Source organism: Bos mutus, chromosome 7, assembly GCF_027580195.1.
Source record: "Bos mutus isolate GX-2022 chromosome 7, NWIPB_WYAK_1.1, whole genome shotgun sequence".
Taxonomy (NCBI): domain Eukaryota; kingdom Metazoa; phylum Chordata; class Mammalia; order Artiodactyla; family Bovidae; genus Bos; species Bos mutus.
Genome location: NC_091623.1, coordinates 97,109,857 through 97,129,497, shown reverse-complemented (window position 1 = coordinate 97,129,497; position 19,641 = coordinate 97,109,857). Strand labels below are relative to the sequence as shown.

At 41.9% G+C, this 19,641-nt stretch overlaps 1 protein-coding gene across 2 annotated transcripts in view; it reads left to right on the top strand.

Annotated features, from left to right (window-relative positions):
- Nucleotides 1-15,706: 15,706 nt before the first annotated feature.
- LARS1 (leucyl-tRNA synthetase 1) overlaps nt 15,707-19,641 on the top strand; it is a 70,685-nt gene continuing 66,750 nt past the window's right edge. The window contains exon 1 of one of the 2 annotated variants that reach the window (XM_070374555.1): nt 15,707-15,871. In XM_070374555.1, the coding sequence (XP_070230656.1) occupies nt 15,866-15,871 (6 nt within the window). In that variant the 5' untranslated portion in view covers nt 15,707-15,865. The remainder of the gene's footprint in view (nt 15,872-19,641) is intronic. The other variant, XM_005906617.2, reaches the window with a different exon arrangement.

Below are 19,641 nucleotides of genomic sequence, written 5' to 3'. Positions count from 1 at the left end.
TATTTTTTCAAGTTATGATGTCATTACTTTTCTAAACTGAGTAGGATAGCATTTTGGATAGATATAAGCTCAGTATTTGAATGTAGATGTGAAACTCCAAACCATACCTTGAGAAAGTGGCATCTATGGAAGAGTCGCTTTTCCAGAAGTGGAATACAATACGATGAATCCCACTCTCAAGCCTCGCTCACTCCATTTCCTAGATAGTTGGTTCAGATTTGGTCTGTAGCCATGGTCCAGAATTTTCCTTATACTTTATTTGTTGTATGCATAGAACTGACTCATCTGAAGTCCATGAATGAATGAGGTACTGATTTCAGTCATTCAGTTATTGGGCTACCCTGAAGACAGTGCATACACATATGTACTATTTCAACATAACCTATATTAAGTGCTGTGCAAGGTACCAGATTCTGTGTGCTGGGCTAGGGCAGAAACATAAGTTTGAAGAGTTATATCCATTCACTGGAGAAGGCAATGGCAAGCCACTCCAGTACTCTTGCCTGGAAAATCCCATGGATGGAGGAGCCTGGTAGGCTGCAGTCCATGGGGTTGTGAAGAGTCGGACACGACTGAGCGACTTCACTTTCACTTTTCACTTTCATGCATTGGAGAAGGAAATGACAACTCACTCCAGTGTTCTTGCCTGGAGAATCCCAGGGACGGCGGAGCCTGGTGGGCTGTCTATGGGGTCGCACAGAGTCGGACAGGACTGAAGCAACTTAGCAGCAGCAGCATCCATTCACTGCCTTTGGGGAGCTCAGATTCTGGTGGTCTGATATTCAGGCATTGGAAATAATAACCAAACCCAAGGTTGTTGAATACTTACTCTCTGCTGGCCCCATGCTAAATATCTCACTGTATTGTTGCCTATCTGGCTCAGAGTAGCCCTGTATAGTAAACAATATTCATAGTCAAGAAAATTGCATCCCAGAAAGGTCATGAAGCTGGAGTGAAGAGGCCCAGCCCTGACCATGTGTGTTAGATTCCAAACCCCACACCTGTAACCTTCACTTAATCACCTCACTGGCAAACACTGAAATATGAGGTTCATTCAGCAAATACATATTGAACCCATTACCATATCTTAGGCACTGCTCTTGGATAATACAGAGTGAAACTGATTTCAAATAAATGTTCTTTCCTTAGTTAAGGTGGATGTTAACATGAATACTTAACAAATATTGACTTTTCTCTCAGTTTATTTGCACAGAGGAGAAAGAAAGAAATCAAAGGAAAAAAGAGATTATTAACATGGGACATTGAAAAGAGAGAGTGACTACAAGAAGAAAAGACATGCTTATTCTGACCAAGTTCTCTTCCTAGGCTTGAGGGCAACTGTGTGTTCTTTCTCCACCAGGAAGAGCTGTCAGTGGGTGATTTCGCACAAGTGTTGACAGGGATAGACAGGCTTTGCAAAATCAGATTGTGTTGTGCCTACTTTGGGGCAGGAAGGCTGGGGAAGGGGGATTGGTCCTTATTCTCCAACCTATAAGAATGTCCCAGATGGCAATAAGAGAAGTGGAGAGTCATCTTTGAATTTTCTCTGTGACATTTACAATGATAATAGACTTCCTTTACATGCGCTAACTGTTAAACTTTGGTGGAATTTCAAACTAGAAAGCTCATGCTTACTAACAGACCCTGTCATGTCTGTATATTTGTAAATAATCAGCTAATTGAACAGCACACCCATCAAAATGTCAGTCTCTCCTAAGTTTAGGTCCCCTGCAGCAGCCCATCTGGCTCAGAGATAAGTTGCTTTAATAAAAGTCTTTCGAATCTTCCTTATACAAAGTCCAGGTGAGTGGGCGGCCAAACTGCCAGTCAATCAGAATAGCCTCTTGGTAATGGAAATGTAGATTGTTTTCCTAGGAGAACTATGTTAAAAGGTTTTGTTTGTTTGTTTGTTTGTTTGTTTAGAAAGTTGCTTCTCTCTAAATACCTGTAAGATTGGCTAATATATATATATATAAGAAAAACCTGGCAATGCTGAATGCCAATAAGGATGCAGAGAAACCGGATCATTCATATTTTGCTGATATAATGTAAAACGGTACAGCTACTTAGAAAAACACTTTGGTATTTTCTCTAAAAACTAAACATGCAACTGCCATATGACCCAACAATTACACTTCTGGGCATTTATCCCAGAGAAATGGAAACTTATGTTTACGCTGAAAAACCTGTACTCAAATGTTTAGAGCAGCTTTATTTATAATAGCCCCAAACAAGAATCAGTTCAGATGACCTTAAACAGGTGAATGGTTAAACTCTATGATATAACATACCATGGAATGGGACTCCTCGCTTCCCTCCAGCAAGGAAGGAACTGTTAATACATGCAACAATTTGGATGAATTATGCTGAATGAGGAAAAAAATGCAATACAATATGTAACCCATCCCCAGAGGTTACATATTGTGTGGTTCCATTTATATAACAGAGGACAGAGATGGGGGTGTGAAGGGAAAGTGGCTATGAGTTTTTAGATTAATGAGTTAATTTTTGGCTGCACTGGGTCGTCATTGCTGCATCCCGGCCGAGAGCGGAGGCAACTCTCTAGCTGAGGTCTGTGGGCTTCCCACTGCCATGGCATCTCCTGTTGCAGAACATGAGCTCTAGGGAGTGCACGCTCAGTAGTTGTGGGGCACTGGCTTAGTTGCCTGTGACATATGGGATCTAAATTCCCCAACCAGGGATCAAACCCATGTCCCCTGAATAGGTAGACAGATTCTTAACCATTGAACTACCAGATTAGCCCCATGAGTGTGATTTTAATATTTTTTTAAAATTTTAATTTTATTTATTTATTTGGCTGTGCTGGGTCTTAGTTGCAGCATGTGGGATCTAGTTCCCCAACCAGGGATTGAACCGAGGTCCCCTGCATTGAGAGTATAGCATCTTAGCCACTGGGCCACCAAGGGAGTCCCATGACTGTGGTTTTAAAAAGGCAACATGAGGGATCCTTGTGGAGCTGGAACTGCTCTGTATCTTGACTACCAGGATGGGTACAGGGAACTACAGGTATGATAATGCTGTAAAGAATTTTGCGCACACACACACACACAGATGTGCACAAATGATTACATATAAAATGTGTCAATATCAATATTCTGATTATGATATACCATAGTTTTGCAAATGTTACCATCGAGGGCAATTAGGACAAGTGTGCAAAAGTTCTCTCTGTATTATTTCTTACAACTGCTTATGATACTACAATTATCTCAATTTTTTAAAAAGTTGCTTCACATGGAGAGAGCCATGTCAACAGGGAGGAAAGGTTGAAAGTGGCATCTCTGGATGTGTGGACCAGAATTAGTTCATGTGCTATTCTCCAAGAGTTTCACAGGGGCCTCAGTCTGCCATCCTTCCTTGCAGATTAGAAAAACATCCAGGAAAAATATGGGAAGCATTACAGCAATAATAGTGACTTTATTTTTTCAAGCAGGAAATAGCAACAGTAGACTGACTCTAATTCCCTCTGGTTATCTCTCTGATATTGGAAGACAACTGCCCTCTCTTCCTTGGGTTGAAGAAGCCCTTTGGGATTTGGACACAGCAAGTAATAATAACTCATACTCCTTGTGTGCTAGGTACTCTGCCAACCAACTTTGCATGTATTAGCCTCTTTTGGTTCCTGGATTTGGCCTTTCTTCCAAGAAATATTGATTGACAACCTATTGTAAGCAAAGCGCTGTAATAGGCCTTGGTTCAGTGAAGAAAATATGCATTGTCCTGGAGATCTGTTTTAGCATCAGGAGAATGGTGGCAAGTAAACAACTATATCATATAGCCAGATACATTCTATAAAGAAATAAAGCAAAGTTAGGGGCAAGAGAGTGATGGAGCAGTTAAAAGGACTGAGCAGTGATCTGAAAGCAGTGGTCTGACAGTTTGAGGAAAGGAGGAAAGCAATGGGATGAGCCGAGAAGAAAATAATGGTTGAAGAGATTAAAGGGGTAGTAAGAAGCCAGATCATTTGTTGGTCATGGTAAGAACTTTGAATTTTTGTTCTGAGTGAGACTGCAAGACACTGAAGGTTTTAAACAGAGGAATCAAATTATATGATTTAATGTTTTATTTTTAAACACTAGCTATGATTATGGCTATGGCTGCCTCATGGTTATCAAACTGGAGCAGACATAAGTGAAGGAAGGGAAACCAGTTAGGAAGGAATAATCCAAGTGAGAGATGATGTTGGTTTGGACCAGACTAGCACTGAAAGAGAGAGTAAGAAGTTAAATTCTGGATGTATCTTAAAGGTAGAGTCAAGGAGTTTTACTGACAGAATAATTGTTGGTGTGAAACACAAAGAGAAGTCAAGGATAAAACCAAGGTGCTTGGCCTGAAGTGGGGAAAATGAAGGAGGAGCAGATTTAGAGACTGGCTGGTAAATCATGAATTCAGTTTGGGGCGCGAATTAGACATTGTCTTAGACATTAGACATGGTGGTGGCCATTCTCCAAGATGGCTGCCAACTATCCTCAACTTGTAAGGATCACGCTCATGTGTCCTTTGCTCCCACACTGGATCAGGGCTTCTCTGTATGATCAACAGAATACATTGAAATGACAGTCCTTTCCATCTAAGTCTAGGATAAGAGGTATTGTAGCTCCTATTTTGGACCTCTTGTTCTGGGGAAAGCCAGTCACATGTCCAAAGGCACTCAATTAACCCTTTGGAGAGGCCCAGATTGAGAGGAACTGAGACTTCTTACCAACAGCCAGGACTAACTTTCTAGCCTTGTGAGTGAGCCATGGTAGAAGTAGATCTTCCAGCCCCAGTCACACCTTCAGACAACCACAGCCCTGGTCAGCATGTGACTGCATTTTCATGAAAGCCCCCAAACCAGAACCATTTGGTCAAGCTGCTTCCAAACTTCTGACCCACAGAAACTGTGAGTGATAATAAATGGTTATTGTTGGGAATTCCCTGGCAGTTCAGTGGTTCGGACTCTACACTTTCACTGCTGAGGGTATGGGTTTGATCCCTGGTAGGGGAATTAAGATCCTGCAAGCCATGCAGCATGACCAAAAGTTAAAAAAAGTCATTTTAAGCCCCTGAATTTGGGTTAATTTCAATGGCACCCCACTCCAGTACTCTTGCCTGGAAAATCCCATGGATGGAGGAGCCTGGTAGGTTGCAGTCCATGGAGTCGCTAAGAGTCGAACATGACTGAGCAACTTCACTTTCACTTTTCACTTTCATGCATTGGAGAAGGAAATGGCAACCCACTCCAGTGTTCTTGCTTGGAGAATCCCAGGGACAGGGGAGCCTGTTGGGCTGCTGTCTATGGGGTCGCACAGAGTTGGACACGACTGAAGCGACTTAGCAGCAGCAGCAGCAGCTTAGGCAAGACACATAATATAAAAACCCAAGTGGAGGGAGTTCCCTGGTGACCTAGTGGTTAGGTTCTGGGCTTTTACTGCCATGGCCTGAGTTCAGTCCCTGGCTAAGGGACTGAGATCCTACAAGATGCAGAGTGTGGGGAAAAAAATCCAAGTGGAAACACCAAGTAGACAGTTGAGTCTAAGAGTCTGAAGTTCATGAGAGGTTGGGCCTGGTGTTTAAAACGGTGGATCCATCAACATCATAAAGTGTGTTGAAAATCATGGGCCTGGAAAAGATCATCTAGGAATTTAGTGTATCTAGAAAGAAAGGCCGTTAGGGCATACTACTATTTACAAGGAAAGGGACTAATATGCAGTAAATTGAGAAGACTTGGCCAGCGATGAAGGAGAATAGAGAAATAAGAAATGTGCCTCAGGAAAGATGGAGTTTTCAACTATGTCATGTAGTTCTTGCATCAAGTAAGATGTTGTTGTTGTTGTTGTTTAGTTGCTAAGTAGAGGCTGACTCTTTTGTGATTCCATGGACTGTAGCCCACCAGGCTCCTCTGTCCATGGGATATCCCAGATAAGAATACTGGAGTGGGTGGCCATTTCCTTCTCCATCAGGTAGGATGAGGACATAGAATTGACCATCAGATTTGGCAATATGAATGAGGAGGTTATTGGTGATCTGAACAATTCCATGGAATGGAGGAGGTGAACACACAATTGGAAAGAGTTTGGGAGAGAAAGAGAAGAGAGGAATTGGAGATAGTATGACAGTTCTCTTGAAGAGTTTTATTGTAAAAGGGAGTAGAACAATGAGGGTATCAAAAGATATGATGGGATAGGGAGGATTTATTTATATTTTGTTCTGTTTTTCTTTTGCTTGTGTTAGGTTAGAAATGTATGAAGGTAGATGGGTGTGATCTGGTGGGGAAAGAAAATTTGATGATGTGGAAGGTGAAGTGGGCAACTGCGGGAATAAAATCTCTTAGTAGGAAAAGACAATGAGATTTAGTGTACAAATGGAGTTTAGGTCTTAATAGGAGCCCTGATTATTCATGATAAGTAGAAAACAGAGCTCATGATAAGGGGCGGAGGTATAATGGTAGATGTAGTAAAAGAAACTCATGGGAGTTCTTTACAGTTTGCTTCTATGTTTTCAGTGAACTAGGAAGGAAGCATCAGTTGAATGTGAGGAAGGGGTGCTGGATGCTTGAGAAGAGAGGTGTGAGGACAAAGCATCTTAGGTTTCTCAAACATTTCAAGCTCCTTCTTACCTCAGGGCCTTTGTATTTGCTGGCCCTTTTGCCTGGAACTTAAAAAACAATTTTTTTTTCCAGTTTTATTGAGATATAATTGACATGACATGTGTGTGTGCTCAGCTGTGTCTGACTCTTTGTGATCCTATGGACTGTAGCAGGCCAGGCTCTTCTGTCCATAGGATTTTTCAGGCAAGAATACTGGAGTGGGTTGCCATTCCCCCCTGCAGGAGATCCCCCCGACCCAGGGACTGAACCCACATCTCCTTCGTCTCCTGTATTGGCAGGCAGTTTCTTTACTGCTGACCCTCCTGGGAAGCCAAGTCTGGAACTCTTTTCCACACATCTTTTTTCTTTTTGGCTGTGTTAGGTTTTAGTTGCAACATGAGGGATTTTTGTTGAGGTGCGTGGACTCTCTTGCTGTGCCACATGGGATCAGTAGTTGTGGCACAAGTGCTTAGCTGTCCTGTGGCCTGTGGGATCTTAGTTCCCCAACCAGGGATCTGGGATCTTAGTTCCTGGACCAGGAATCAAACTTGTGTCCCCTGCATTCAAGGTGGAGTCTTAACCAGTGGACCACCAAGGAAGTCCCTCCACACATCTTTTTATGGTTGACTTTTTCTTGTCAGCTCAAATATCACCTCCTTAGGAAGACTTTCTCTGACCATCCATCTAAATTAACACTACATTTCTCTTAGTGTTATTATTATTAGTGTTATAGTTATTCTCTGCTACATAATCCTGTTTTATTTTCATAGCATTTTTCATGGTCTGAAACTTTTTCATGAGTTTATTTTCTTTACCTCATCCTAACTAGAATTTTCATGAGGTCAAGGATTTTGTCTTCCTTGTTTGCATTGTATCTTTAGTGCTGAAAACAAAACCTGGTATATAATAGATGTGCAATAAATATTGATGAATAACTAATATAATCATGAAAACAATATTGCTAGGTAAGTACTCGGAGAAGGCAATGGCACCCCACTCCAGTACTCTTGCCTGGAAAATCCCATGGACGGAGGAGCCATGAGGTCGCTAAGAGTCGGACACGACTGAGCGACTTCACTTTCACTTTTCACTTTCATGCATTGGAGAAGGAAATGGCTACCTACTCCAGTGTTCTTGCCTGGAGAATCCCAGGGACTGGGCAGCCTGGTGTGCTGCTGTCTCTGGGGTCGCACAGAGTCGGACACGACTGAAGCGACTTAGCAGCAGTAGCAGCAGGTAAATACTATTATTGTTGCTATGTTATGGGCCTAGGCAGATCAAGTGATTTGCCCAAGGTCATACAGCAAATTTGGAATGGGGGTGTGCTTGATTCAAAGTCAGGCAACCTGGCATTAGAGCCCACATTTTCAGACGCTACCTCGAATGGCATCTAGAGGAAGATACTGACTTCTGGCTGCATGGAAAATGGGGGCCTGGCTAATTACTAGCGAAAAAAGGTAAGACCATGATTGTGCTCCTAATTTACATATTTGAACTTAGGGCTTCCCAGGTAGCTCAAACATATAGAATTTGCTTGCAATTTGACAGATCTGGGTTTGATCCTTGGGTTCCATGGAGAAGGACATGGCAACTCACTCCAGTATTATATTTAGACCAGTCTGATTTCACTGATACTGTAAAAATAGGAATCCCAAATGTAGTAAATGCACCAGCTAAATTTTAAAAATATAGTCACTGAAATTTGAAACTGTGTAATAAGTGATTGGCTGTCTTTACTTGCTCGTTTTTTCCTTCTCCCTTTCTTTCTTCTTTTCCATCTGTCTATCCTTCCCTCTTTCCTTCTATTGCATGTATGCATGTATGTGTGGCTGCCCTGGGTCTCTGTCGCTGTGCATGGGCTTTCTCCAGCTGCGGTGCTCAGGCTTCTCATTGTGGTACTTCTCTCATGGAGCATGGACTCTAGGCACGCAAGCTTCAGTGGTTGTGGCCCACCAACTTAGTTGCCCCGAGGTATGGGGGATCTTCCTAGACCAGGGATCGAATCCGTGTCCCCTGTGCTGCCAGGCAGATTCTTAACCCCTGGACCACCTGGGAAATCCCATTCCTTCTATTTCTGGAGGCCCTTGGACTGCTCCACCATGGTTATGGAAATGCTGGTAGCAGTTTGGATAGGCAGGTTATTTAGGAATCACAGGCAGTGTTTTGATGACTCAGGTGTCACATTTCCCATATGACCCTGTGACACCCTGGCAATGCTCTGTGGAATGTTGACAAGAACAGGCTGAGGCATGTGGATCCTGAGTCTGCAGTGGGATGACATGAATGAGTGACTTCCAAGTCCTAAGAATTACCAGTATCACCGCTTTAGGAGAAATCTAGGCAACAGGGGCTTCTCAAAACTTTGGTACCTGGAAGTGCAACTTCTCTAATTTGGTTACATTTGTCTTCTTAATTAATATGGCTAGTTGTTCCTAGCTCATGTCAGTCAGATTCAGAATTCCATTTAACTGAATGACTATCTTAGTTCATTTGGGCTGTTATAACCAAATACCATAGATTGGGAGGCCTATAAACAGCAGAAAATTTCTCATGGTTCTGAAGACTGAAAGCCTGAGGGCAGGGTGCCAGCATGCCAGGTGAGGGCCCTCTTCATGTAGAACACTTCTGTTTGTATCATCACAAGGTGGAAGAGGGTAGGGAGCTTGTGGGCTCTCCTGTATAAGAACATTGCATGCGTGCATGCTAAGTCACTTCAGTCGTGTCCTGTTGTTTGTGATGCCATGGACTGTAGCCCTTCAGGCTCCTCTGTCCATGAGATTCTCCAGGCAAGAATACTGGAGTGGGTTGCCATTTACTTCTCCAGGGGAATCTTCCAGGGATCAAACCCATGTCTCTTCTGTCTCCTACATTGGCAGGCAGGTTCTTTACTACCAGTGCCACCTGGGAATCACATATAAGCACATTAATCCCTTCAAAAGGGCTTCATCCTTCTAACCTAAGCACCTCATAAATCTTAATACTATCACATTGAGCATTCAGATTTCAACATATGAATTTTGTGAGGACCCAAACATTCAGACCATGACAATGATCAAACTGGCTTCCAGTCAACCACTTTTCTTTCTCTATAATCTTTCTTGAGCACTTAGATCATAAACCACACTAATCACCTTCTTCGATATAAGTCATTTTAGTTTCACAGCAAGCATAGGAAGTAGGTTCTATCATTACACACACACGTGTGAGGACCTGGAGTCCCAGGGTTGAAGGAGCGGAGCTAGCACAGGACAAAGCTCCAAGTCAGACCTAGACGTCTTACTCAAAAGCTTGTGAGCACCATACACATACATACACTTTCTCTGTTGCCCATTAACTGTTGGAAATTGGACACAGTGCAACCCCGGGATCAGCTAAAGTCCATAAATCCTAGATTATCTTTCCTTCTCTTTATATTAATCACCTAGACTATAAAAAATAATCAGTCCATCATTCAGGAAACATAAAAGTAAAAGCAGAACACTAATGTCAGAAAACAAAATCATTTAAAAACAAAGGATGAGGGCCTTCCTTAACAGTCCAGTGGCTAAGACTTAGCTCTCCCAATGCAGGGGATGTGGGTTTGATCCCTGGTGGCAGAACTGAGATCCCACAGGACATCAGATAATGCCCAAATAAATAAATACATTAAATAGCCTAAAGAAAAAAAAAAGGTGTCTAATAGGGTAGGGAAGTGACAACCATATTTATTGCATGCCACATTTGTGAGACAGAAGTGTGAAAATAAATGCCCACAATTCCTTCCTTGGCCCGTGTCATATAAAGGTTGGGAAGTTAGGTAAATAAGCATGAAAAACAAATATAAAGGGACTCAGAGACAAGCCAAAATTAATTATAGTTTTATGGATCTCAATTTAGAAATGCTGACTCAATTGAATCCAGTAGAATGACCAGTGAGATGGATTTGGAAAACAAAACAAAATGAAATGAGCTCTGTTGTGGAATTTTAAAGAATGAGTGCAAATGATCTGACAGTTGGTGAAGGTATACCACACAATTATATGGTGATAACTAGCTCAGTCAGGCTAGGAAAGAGATTTATCATGGACTGCAGGCAAGCTTTTTCTATTTTAATCAGATTAGTGTTTATAGACCAATTTTCCTAAAATAATAATAAAAATATCTGATATTTTAAAGTGTTTTACTATATGCTGGGCATATATATATATATGTATATATATACATATATGTATATATACACACACACACACACACTATATGCTGGGCATATATATATATATATATATATATATACACACACACACACACACACAGGGTTTATATCTATATACATATTATTTCTTTAATCTTCATAGCAATCCTGTGAGGTGCTTCCTATTATTACCTTTAAACCAGACTGGTTAATTGAACTGCCTGAGGTCACCCAGCTAATAAATGATGAACTTGGTTTGATTCACAGCCTGAGCTCTTAACCACTCTGCTACCTTTCTAATTTCATTTATCTAGAGAGGGTATTCCACATAGCAGAACAAAGAATGGATGGGTGTGTGTGTGTGTGTGTGCGCACGCACTCAGTCATATCTGACTCTGTGACCCCATGGACTGTAGCCCACCAGGTTCCTCTGTCCATGGAATTTTCCAGGCAAGAATACTGGAGTGGGTTGTCATTTCCTTTTCCAGGGGATCTTCCCAACCCAGGGATTGAACTAGCTTCTCTTGCATCTCCTCCATTGGCAGGCAAATTCTTTACCCCTGTGCCACTTGGGAAACTCAAAGAATGAACACTTCCCATTCAAAAAGCCATATTATCAAGTTGTGGCAATTTTCATTTTCTAGATATTTCTGGACTCTGTTTACTTTTCTTCACCTTGATTGTCACCACTATAGTCTGAACTACTATCACCTCTCACCTGGACAATTGCAACAGCCTTCTGCTTCCACTTTTTATTCCTTTCAACCCTTCTTCAGAAAGATCTTTATGAAACACAAATAGGACCATGCCCCTTCCTCACTTAAAACACTTACTTCCATGGCCTCCCATTGCTTCAGTGTTTGCCTCTTCCACTAGAAAGAGGTGACAGCGCCTGTCTTGTTCAAGTGTTGTATCTCCAGCATCTAGGACAGTGCATTGGTTATACTATAAGTGAATTAATTTTTTGTTGAATGAATGAAAACCAATGACTCTTGAAAAAATATCACTTAGATAAGAAAGTTAACAAGGATGCAGTTGGATGCGTGGAGGTAGGTTTTTCATAATTTTCACAATTTTCTATCACACAATTACTTATTTATTTTCTTCTTTAATGGTTCTCACCCTTTAGACTGTAAGCTCCATGAAGGCAGGGGCCATGTCTTTCTCCTTACTATATCCTACCTCTATGTCATGTTCATAGGAGATGATTAATAAATATTTGTGGTATGAACAATGTGGACTGGAAGCTGATGAATCAAAGATGACAAATAGTACTGGTTAGGGCAGAATTGGAACAGGAAAGCCTAACCATAGTTATAAGAGCTATGGAGGATGAGGATCCTGTCTTTCATTCATTCAGTAAATGTTTGTAAGACACCTGCTATGTGCCAGACACTATGCTAGGCAGCTTCTGCTGTCATGGAGCTTATGTCTAGTGAGAGGTCAACAAACTATTAAAATTTGGTGAGATAACTTTCACAAGGGAGGGCAGGAAGGAGCTGCTTTGGGGAACATCAAAAAAGGGACATTTAACCCAGACTTGGGCTGTCAGGAAGTGATGTCTAAATGGTTAGTAGCTAAAGGTGGAGGATAAAGGGGAGTATTTTTGTGTGTAAGAGTACAGAAGCAAGGGAACCACTGGTAAGTTCTCTATAACCTAAAGTTATTTCTTGGTTCTCTATAACCTAAGGTTCCTTCTTTAACTTCTTCAGCCACTGAATTTTCATTGAGCCCATACCATGCTCCAGGCATTGTGTTATGCCAACATTAAATTTATATTTCAAAACTAGTTGTTGAACAGTGTAAATATAATGTACATTATACATATATAATTTAAATTTTATTTTTGTTAAAATTTTTATTAATCTTCTTTCCTGTTATTTTTTTCAGTTCAGTTCAGTCGCTCAGTCGTGTCCGACCCTTTGCAACCCCATGACACAGCATGCCAGGCCTCCCTGTCCATCACCAACTCCCAGAGTTCACTCAGACTCACGTCCATTGAGTCAGTGATGCCATCCAGCTATCTCATCCTCTGTCATCCCCTTCTCCTCCTGCCCCCAATCCCTCCCAGCATCAGAGTCTTTTCCAACGAGTCAATTCTTTGCATGATATGGCCAAAGTACGGGAGTTTCAGCTTCAGCATCATTCCCTCCAAAGAAATCTCAAGGCTGATTTCTTTCAGAATGGACTGGTTGGATCTCCTTGCAGTCCAAGGGACTCTCAAGAGTCTTCTCCAACACCACAGTTCAAAAGCATCAATTCTTTGGCGCTCAGCCTTCTTCACAGTCCAACTCTCACATCCATACATGACCACAGGAAAAACCATAGCTTGACTAGACAGACCTTTGTTGGCAAAGTAATGTCTCTGCTTTTGAATATGCTATCTAGGTTGGTCATAGCTTTCCTTCCAAGGAGTAAGCGTCTTTTAATTTCATGGCTGCAGTCATCATCTGCAGTGATTTTGGAGCTCCCCAAAAATAAAGTCTGCCACTGTTTCCACTGTTTCCCCATCTATTTCCCATGAAGTGATGTGACCAGATGCCATGATCTTCGTTTTCTGAATGTTGAGCTTTAAGCCAACTTTTTCACTCTCCACTTTGACTTTCATCAAGAGGCTTTTTAGTTCCTCTTCACTTTCTGCCATAAGGGTGGTGTCATCTGCATATCTGAGGTTATTGATATTTCTCCCGGCAATCTTGATTCCAGCTTGTGTTTCTTCCAGTCCAGCGTTTCTCATGATGTACTCTGCATATAAGTTAAATAAACAGGGTGACAATATACAGCCTTGACGTACTCCTTTTCCTATTTGGAACCAGTCTGTTGTTCCATGTCCAGTTCTAACTGTTGCTTCCTGACCTGCATATAGATTTCTCAAGAGGCAGGTCAGGTGGTCTGGTATTCCCATCTCTTTCAGAATTTTCCACAGTTTATTGTGATCCACACAGTCAAAGGCTTTGGCATAGTCAATAAAGCAGAAATAGATGTTTTTCTGGAATTCTCTTGCTTTTTCCATGATCCAGCGGATGTTGGCAATTTGATCTCTGGTTCCTCTTCCTTTTCTAAAACCAGCTTGAACATCTGGAAATTCATGGTTTACGTATTGCTGAAGCCTGGCTTGGAGAATTTTGAGCATTACTTTACTAGCATGTGAGATGAGTGCGATTGTGCAGTAGTTTGAGCATTCTCTGGCACTTCCTTTCTTTGGGATTGGAATGAAAACTGACCTTTTCCAGTCCTGTGGCCACTGCTGAGTTTTCCAAATTTGCTGGCATATTGAGTGCAGCACTTTCACAGCATCATCTTTCAGGATTTGAAATAGCTCAACTGGAATTCCATCGCTTCTACTAGCTTTGTTCGTAGTGATGCTTTCTAAGGCCCACTTGACTTCACATTCCAGGATGTCTGGCTCTAGGTCAGTGATCACACCATCGTGATTATCTGGGTGGTGAAGATCTTTTTTGTACAGTTCTTCCAGGTATTCTTGCCACCTCGTCTTAATATCTTCTGCTTCTGTTAGGTCCATACCATTTCTGTCCTTTATTGAGGCCATCTTTGCATGAAATGTTCCCTTGGTATCTCTAATTTTCTTGAAGAGATCTCTCATCTTTCCCATTCTGTTGTTTTTCTCTATTTCTTTGCACTGATCGCTGAGGAAGGCTTTCTTATCTCTTCTTGCTATTCTTTGGAACTCTACATTTAGATGCTTATATCTTTCCTTTTCTCCTGTGCTTTTCACTTCTCTTCACAGCTATTTGTAAGGCCTCCCCAGACAGCCATTTTGCTTTTTTGCATTTCTTTTCCATGGGGATGGTCTTGATCCCTGTCTCCTGTACGATGTCACGAACCTCAGTCCATAGTTCATCAGGCACTCTATCAGATCTAGGCCCTTAAATCTATTTCTCACTTCCACTGTATAATCATAAGGGATTTGATTTAGGTCATACCTGAATGGTCTAGTGGTTTTCCCTATTTTCTTCAATTTCAGTCTGAATTTGGTAATAAGGAGTTCATGATTTGAGCCACAGTCAGCTCCTGGTCTTGTTTTTGCTGACTGTATAGAGCTTCTCCATCTTTGGCTGCAAAGAATATAATCAATCTGATTTCTTTAGGAAGACACATTTCTGGCTTGGGCACACCTCTCTACCCCTCCCAAGTGCTCTGTAGAATAGATGCTTAATGACTGTTGACTGAATTAACAAAGGAAAGCATGTGAGAGTAACTAATCTGACATCCAGAAAGTAAAAGCCTTGGATCCGGTTTTTTTCAATAGATCTTTCTTTGATGATGGAAATTTTCTGTATCTGCAACTGTCCAGATATGATAACAACCGGCCACATGACTTTTCAGCACATGAAAAGTGGCTAGTGCAATTGAAGAACTAAATGGCCATATGTGTCTAGTGTCTAGTACCTAGACAGCTCCATCTTGGTTGGTGACACAGATGAAACAATCTCAATCAGGCACTGGGACCTGGAGAAGGTTTCCAGCCTCTCCTTTAATAAATTGGAGGTTGTTAAAAAATGCCTTTAAAATGTTTAAATTCTCGACTTTTGAATGCCACCACCGACAGTCATAAATATCTGTGCACAATGGCAAGTCATAATTAGCACTTCAGTTACTGAAGACGAATACACTTTGCTTCCTGGCATCCTGACAAGACACCCAACCCAGCTATGTAGGTTGAAAAGGTTGAAGGCCCGGAAACCCTAGGTGAGTCATAGCGCGCTCGCGGCATCAGTGGCCTGAACTGCATCATGGGCTTTGTAGTTAGACCTTTGTAGGGCAACTTTTCATGACGTCACTACCGGCGCCCCTTTGAGTGGCTTATCGATTAGACTTCCGGTAATCTATTGTTCTCTGGGAAATGTAGTCAGTATATGCCTGCAGGACGTAGGTTTTAGGCGTCTGAGAACTACAATTCCCCGAAGGCCAGGATATACCCCGGAGGTAGTGCGCCAGAGATTACCTCAGCAGGCCTGCAGTGTGTGCTTTAGTGTCGTGTTAGGCCTGGCAGTCCCGAGAGAGAGGGGAAAGATAGTAACCACTCCTTTGTGGGGATCACCGAGGTCAGTGTCGTGGATTTGCACAGTCTGCTGGGCGGCGCCATGGCGGTGAGTTTTGGCGGGAAGAAAGTTCGCTTGGCTGGGGCTTGGAACCCGTCTGTCTGCTCTCTCCAGAGTTGGGGCTCCATGTGGTAGCTACTGTCCTGAAGGGAAAAATCATTTTCTAAAGAAAGGCGGGTGGTGGGGGGGCGGGGGGGGGGCGGGTTGCCTCTCACGTTTAAGGCTTGGCTGTTGTGAGGATTTGCCTTTTCGTGCTGGCTGATGAGCCAGGCCCTGGTATCTTTAACTTTACAGATTACTTCATGTCACGTGTGTTATTTCACCAAAGTTTCTAAAAGCTGATTTGTAGAAAGAGTATGTAACATTGATTCCTCCTTCCAACACAAGTTGTTGAGCGCCTTCTTTGTAAAATAGACAAACGTTTCTGTATTCATGGTGTTTACGTGTGCGCGCGCTACATTTTAAAGTATGCGGTAAAATGTCAGGTGCCGGTAAGTGCTATAAACAAGAACAGATCAGCAAAGAGGATCAAGAGTGTCTTTGCCAAGGTACTGCTGCTGCTGCTGCTGCTAAGTCGCTTCAGTCGTGTCCAACTCTTCGCGACCCCATGGACTGCAGCCCACAAGGCTCCCCCTTCCATGGGATTTTCCAGGCAAGAGTACTGGAGTGGGGTGCCATCCTCTTCTCCGTTTGCCAAGGTGACAATGTGGCAAAAGGGAGGTAGGAGAGCAAGCCATGCAGTTATATGAAGGAAAAGATTTCCGAACAGAGTCAACCGTGTGAGTGAAAAACAAGGAGAACTGTATGTTTCAAAGGTGGTGGTGGGGTCTTCCAGGGGAGATGGTGATGATGCTGATGGTGTTTGTGTGCTGGTGGTGGTGGTGGTGGTGGTGGTTGTCCGATGATTGGATGTAGTTCATGTAAAGCCTTGTAGGTCCTGACTGAATGAATGGGAACTTAGCGTTGCCAGGCAGAAGGGAGTTTGGGATCCATATTCACACTGCTGTATTTAAAATGGATAACGAGCAAGGTCCTACTGTACAGCATAGGCAACTCTGCTCAGTGTTACCTGGCAGCCTGGATGGGAGTGGAATTTGGGAGAGATACAGATCAGATCAGATCAGTCCCTCAGTCGTGTCCGACACTTTGCAACCCCATGAATCGCCTCACGCCAGGCCTCCCAGTCCATCACCAACTCCCGGAGTTCACTCAGACTCACGTCCATCGAGTCAGTGATGTCATCCAGCCATCTCATCCTCTGTCATCCCCTTCTCCTCCTGCCCCCAATCCCTCCCAGCATCAGAGTCTTTTCCAATGAGTCAACTCTTCACACGAGGTGGCCAAAGTACTGGAGTTTCAGCTTTAGCATCATTCCTTCCCAAGAAATCCCAGGGCTGATCTCCTTCAGAATGGACTGGTTGGATCTCCTTGCAGTCCAAGGGACTCTCAAGAGTCTTCTCCAACACCACAGTTCAAAAGCATCAATTCTTTGGCGCTCAGCCTTCTTCACAGTCCAACTCTCACATCCATACATGGCCACAGGAAAAACCATAGCTTGACTAGATGAACCTTTGTTGGCAAAGTAATGTCTCTGCTTTTGAATAGGCTATCTAGGTTGGTCATAACTTTCCTTCCAAGGAGTAAGCATCTTTTAATTTCATGGCCGCAATCACCATCTGTAGTGATTTTGGAGCCCAGAAAAATAAAGACTGACACTGTTTCCACTGTTTCCCCATCTATTTCCCATGAAGTGATGGGACCAGATGCCACGATCTTCATTTTCTGAATGTTGAGCTTTAAGCCAACTTTTTCACTCTCCACTTTCACCTTCATCAAGAGGCTTTTTAGTTCCTCTTCACTTTCTGCCATAAGGGTGGTGTCATCTGCATATCTGAGGTTATTGATATTTCTCCGGGCAATCTTGATTCCAGCTTGTGTTTCTTCCAGTCCAGCGTTTCTCCTGATGTACTTACTCTGCATATAAGTTAAATAAACAGGGTGACAATATACAGCCTTGACGTACTCCTTTTCCTATTTGGAACCAGTCTGTTGTTCCATGCCCAGTTCTAACTGTTGCTTCCTGACCTGCATATAAATTTCTCAAGAGGCAAATCAGGTGGTCTGGTATTCCCATCTCTTTCAGAATTTCCCACAGTTTATTGTGATCCACACAGTCAAAGGCTTTGGCATAGTCAATAAAGCAGAAATAGATGTTTTTCTGGAACTCTCTTGCTTTTTCCGTGATCCAGCGGATGTTGGCAATTTGATCTCTGGTTCCTCTTCCTTTTCTAAAACCAGCTTGAACATCAGGAAGTTCACAGTTCACATATTGCTGAAGCCGGGCTTGGAGAATTTTGAGCATTACTTTACTAGCGTGTGAGATGAGTGCAATTGTGCGGTAGTTTTAGCATTCTTTGGCATTGCCTTTCTTTGGGATTGGAATGAAAACTGACCTTTTCCAGTCCTGTGGCCACTGCTGAGTTTTCCAAATTTGCTGGCATATTGAGTGCAGCACTTTCACAGCATCATCTTTCAGGATTTGAAGTAGCTCAACTGGAATTCTATCACCTCCGCTAGCTTTGTTCGTAGTGATGCTTTCTAAGGCCCACTTGACTTCACATTCCAGGATGTCTGGCTCTAGATGAATGATCACACCATCGTGATTATCTGGGTCGTGAAGATCTTTTTTGTACAGTTCTTCTGTGTATTCTTGCCATCTCTTCTTAATATCTTCTGCTTCTGTTAGGTCCATACCATTTCTGTCCTTTATGGAGCCCATTTTTGCATGAAATATGAATAGATAGATGAATATGTATGAGTCCCTTTGCTCTACAGTTGAAACTGTTACAACATTGTTAATTGACTGTATTCCAATAAAAAATGCAAAGCTTTTTTGAAAAGAATGGAAAGAAAGGGAGTGGAGATGATGAGTATAGACCTCTTCTGAAGAATTTATAGAGACCAAAAAAAATGGGGTAATAGATGAAGATTAAAAGAGATTTTCTTTTTTTTGAGGACAGGAGAAATTATATTGTGCTTGTTTGCTTATGGAAATTGTCCTGTAGAAAGGGAAAATGGATATAGAAGAGAGAAGTCATGTTCCTGAATAGAATAGAGAAAGTGAGATCAGATCTACTAAGAAGTAGAATTTTAAATCTTTTGGTTCCATTCTGGAGCTCATTCTCTTAATCATTGTACTATCACAGTTGTAAACTAATGCGGAAATTTCTTTTGCAAGCTCACTCCTATAATGAAAGTTTTCTAACTCTGATAGAACCCTTATAATAGTAGAGTGTATAAGATAATAAACATGGAGTAGCATGGATGTAAAATTAGTTTTTACTTTATAATTGAATGGTGAAGAGTAAGCAATATAATTTTCTTCATATCATAGAAGTATTTATTTTATAGAACTTTTGAAAGTTTTAATCCCTTTTAGTTACATGGGGATGTGATGTAATAAAGATAATAGTCAACTTTGAAATTATTTTTAAACTTTTCATTTGGAAAATTTAAATAGTGAACAAAGTAGAGATAATAATAGTATTATGTATTTCCATGTACCCATCACCCAACTTTAGTAATTGACAGTTTAGGGCCAGTCTTGTTTCTGTTTTATCTTCCCCAGAACGTCCACTTCCCCGTCTTAAGATTCATTTTAAGCAAATTTAAGGCACTGTATGATTTCATCCATACATATTTTAGTAAGTTTTTAAAAATATAATGAAAAATTCTCTTAAGAGATAACCACAATGCCATTTTGACACGCAACAAGAAGTATATGATGTCCAGTTGTCTCTCTGTGATAATGGTTAGCA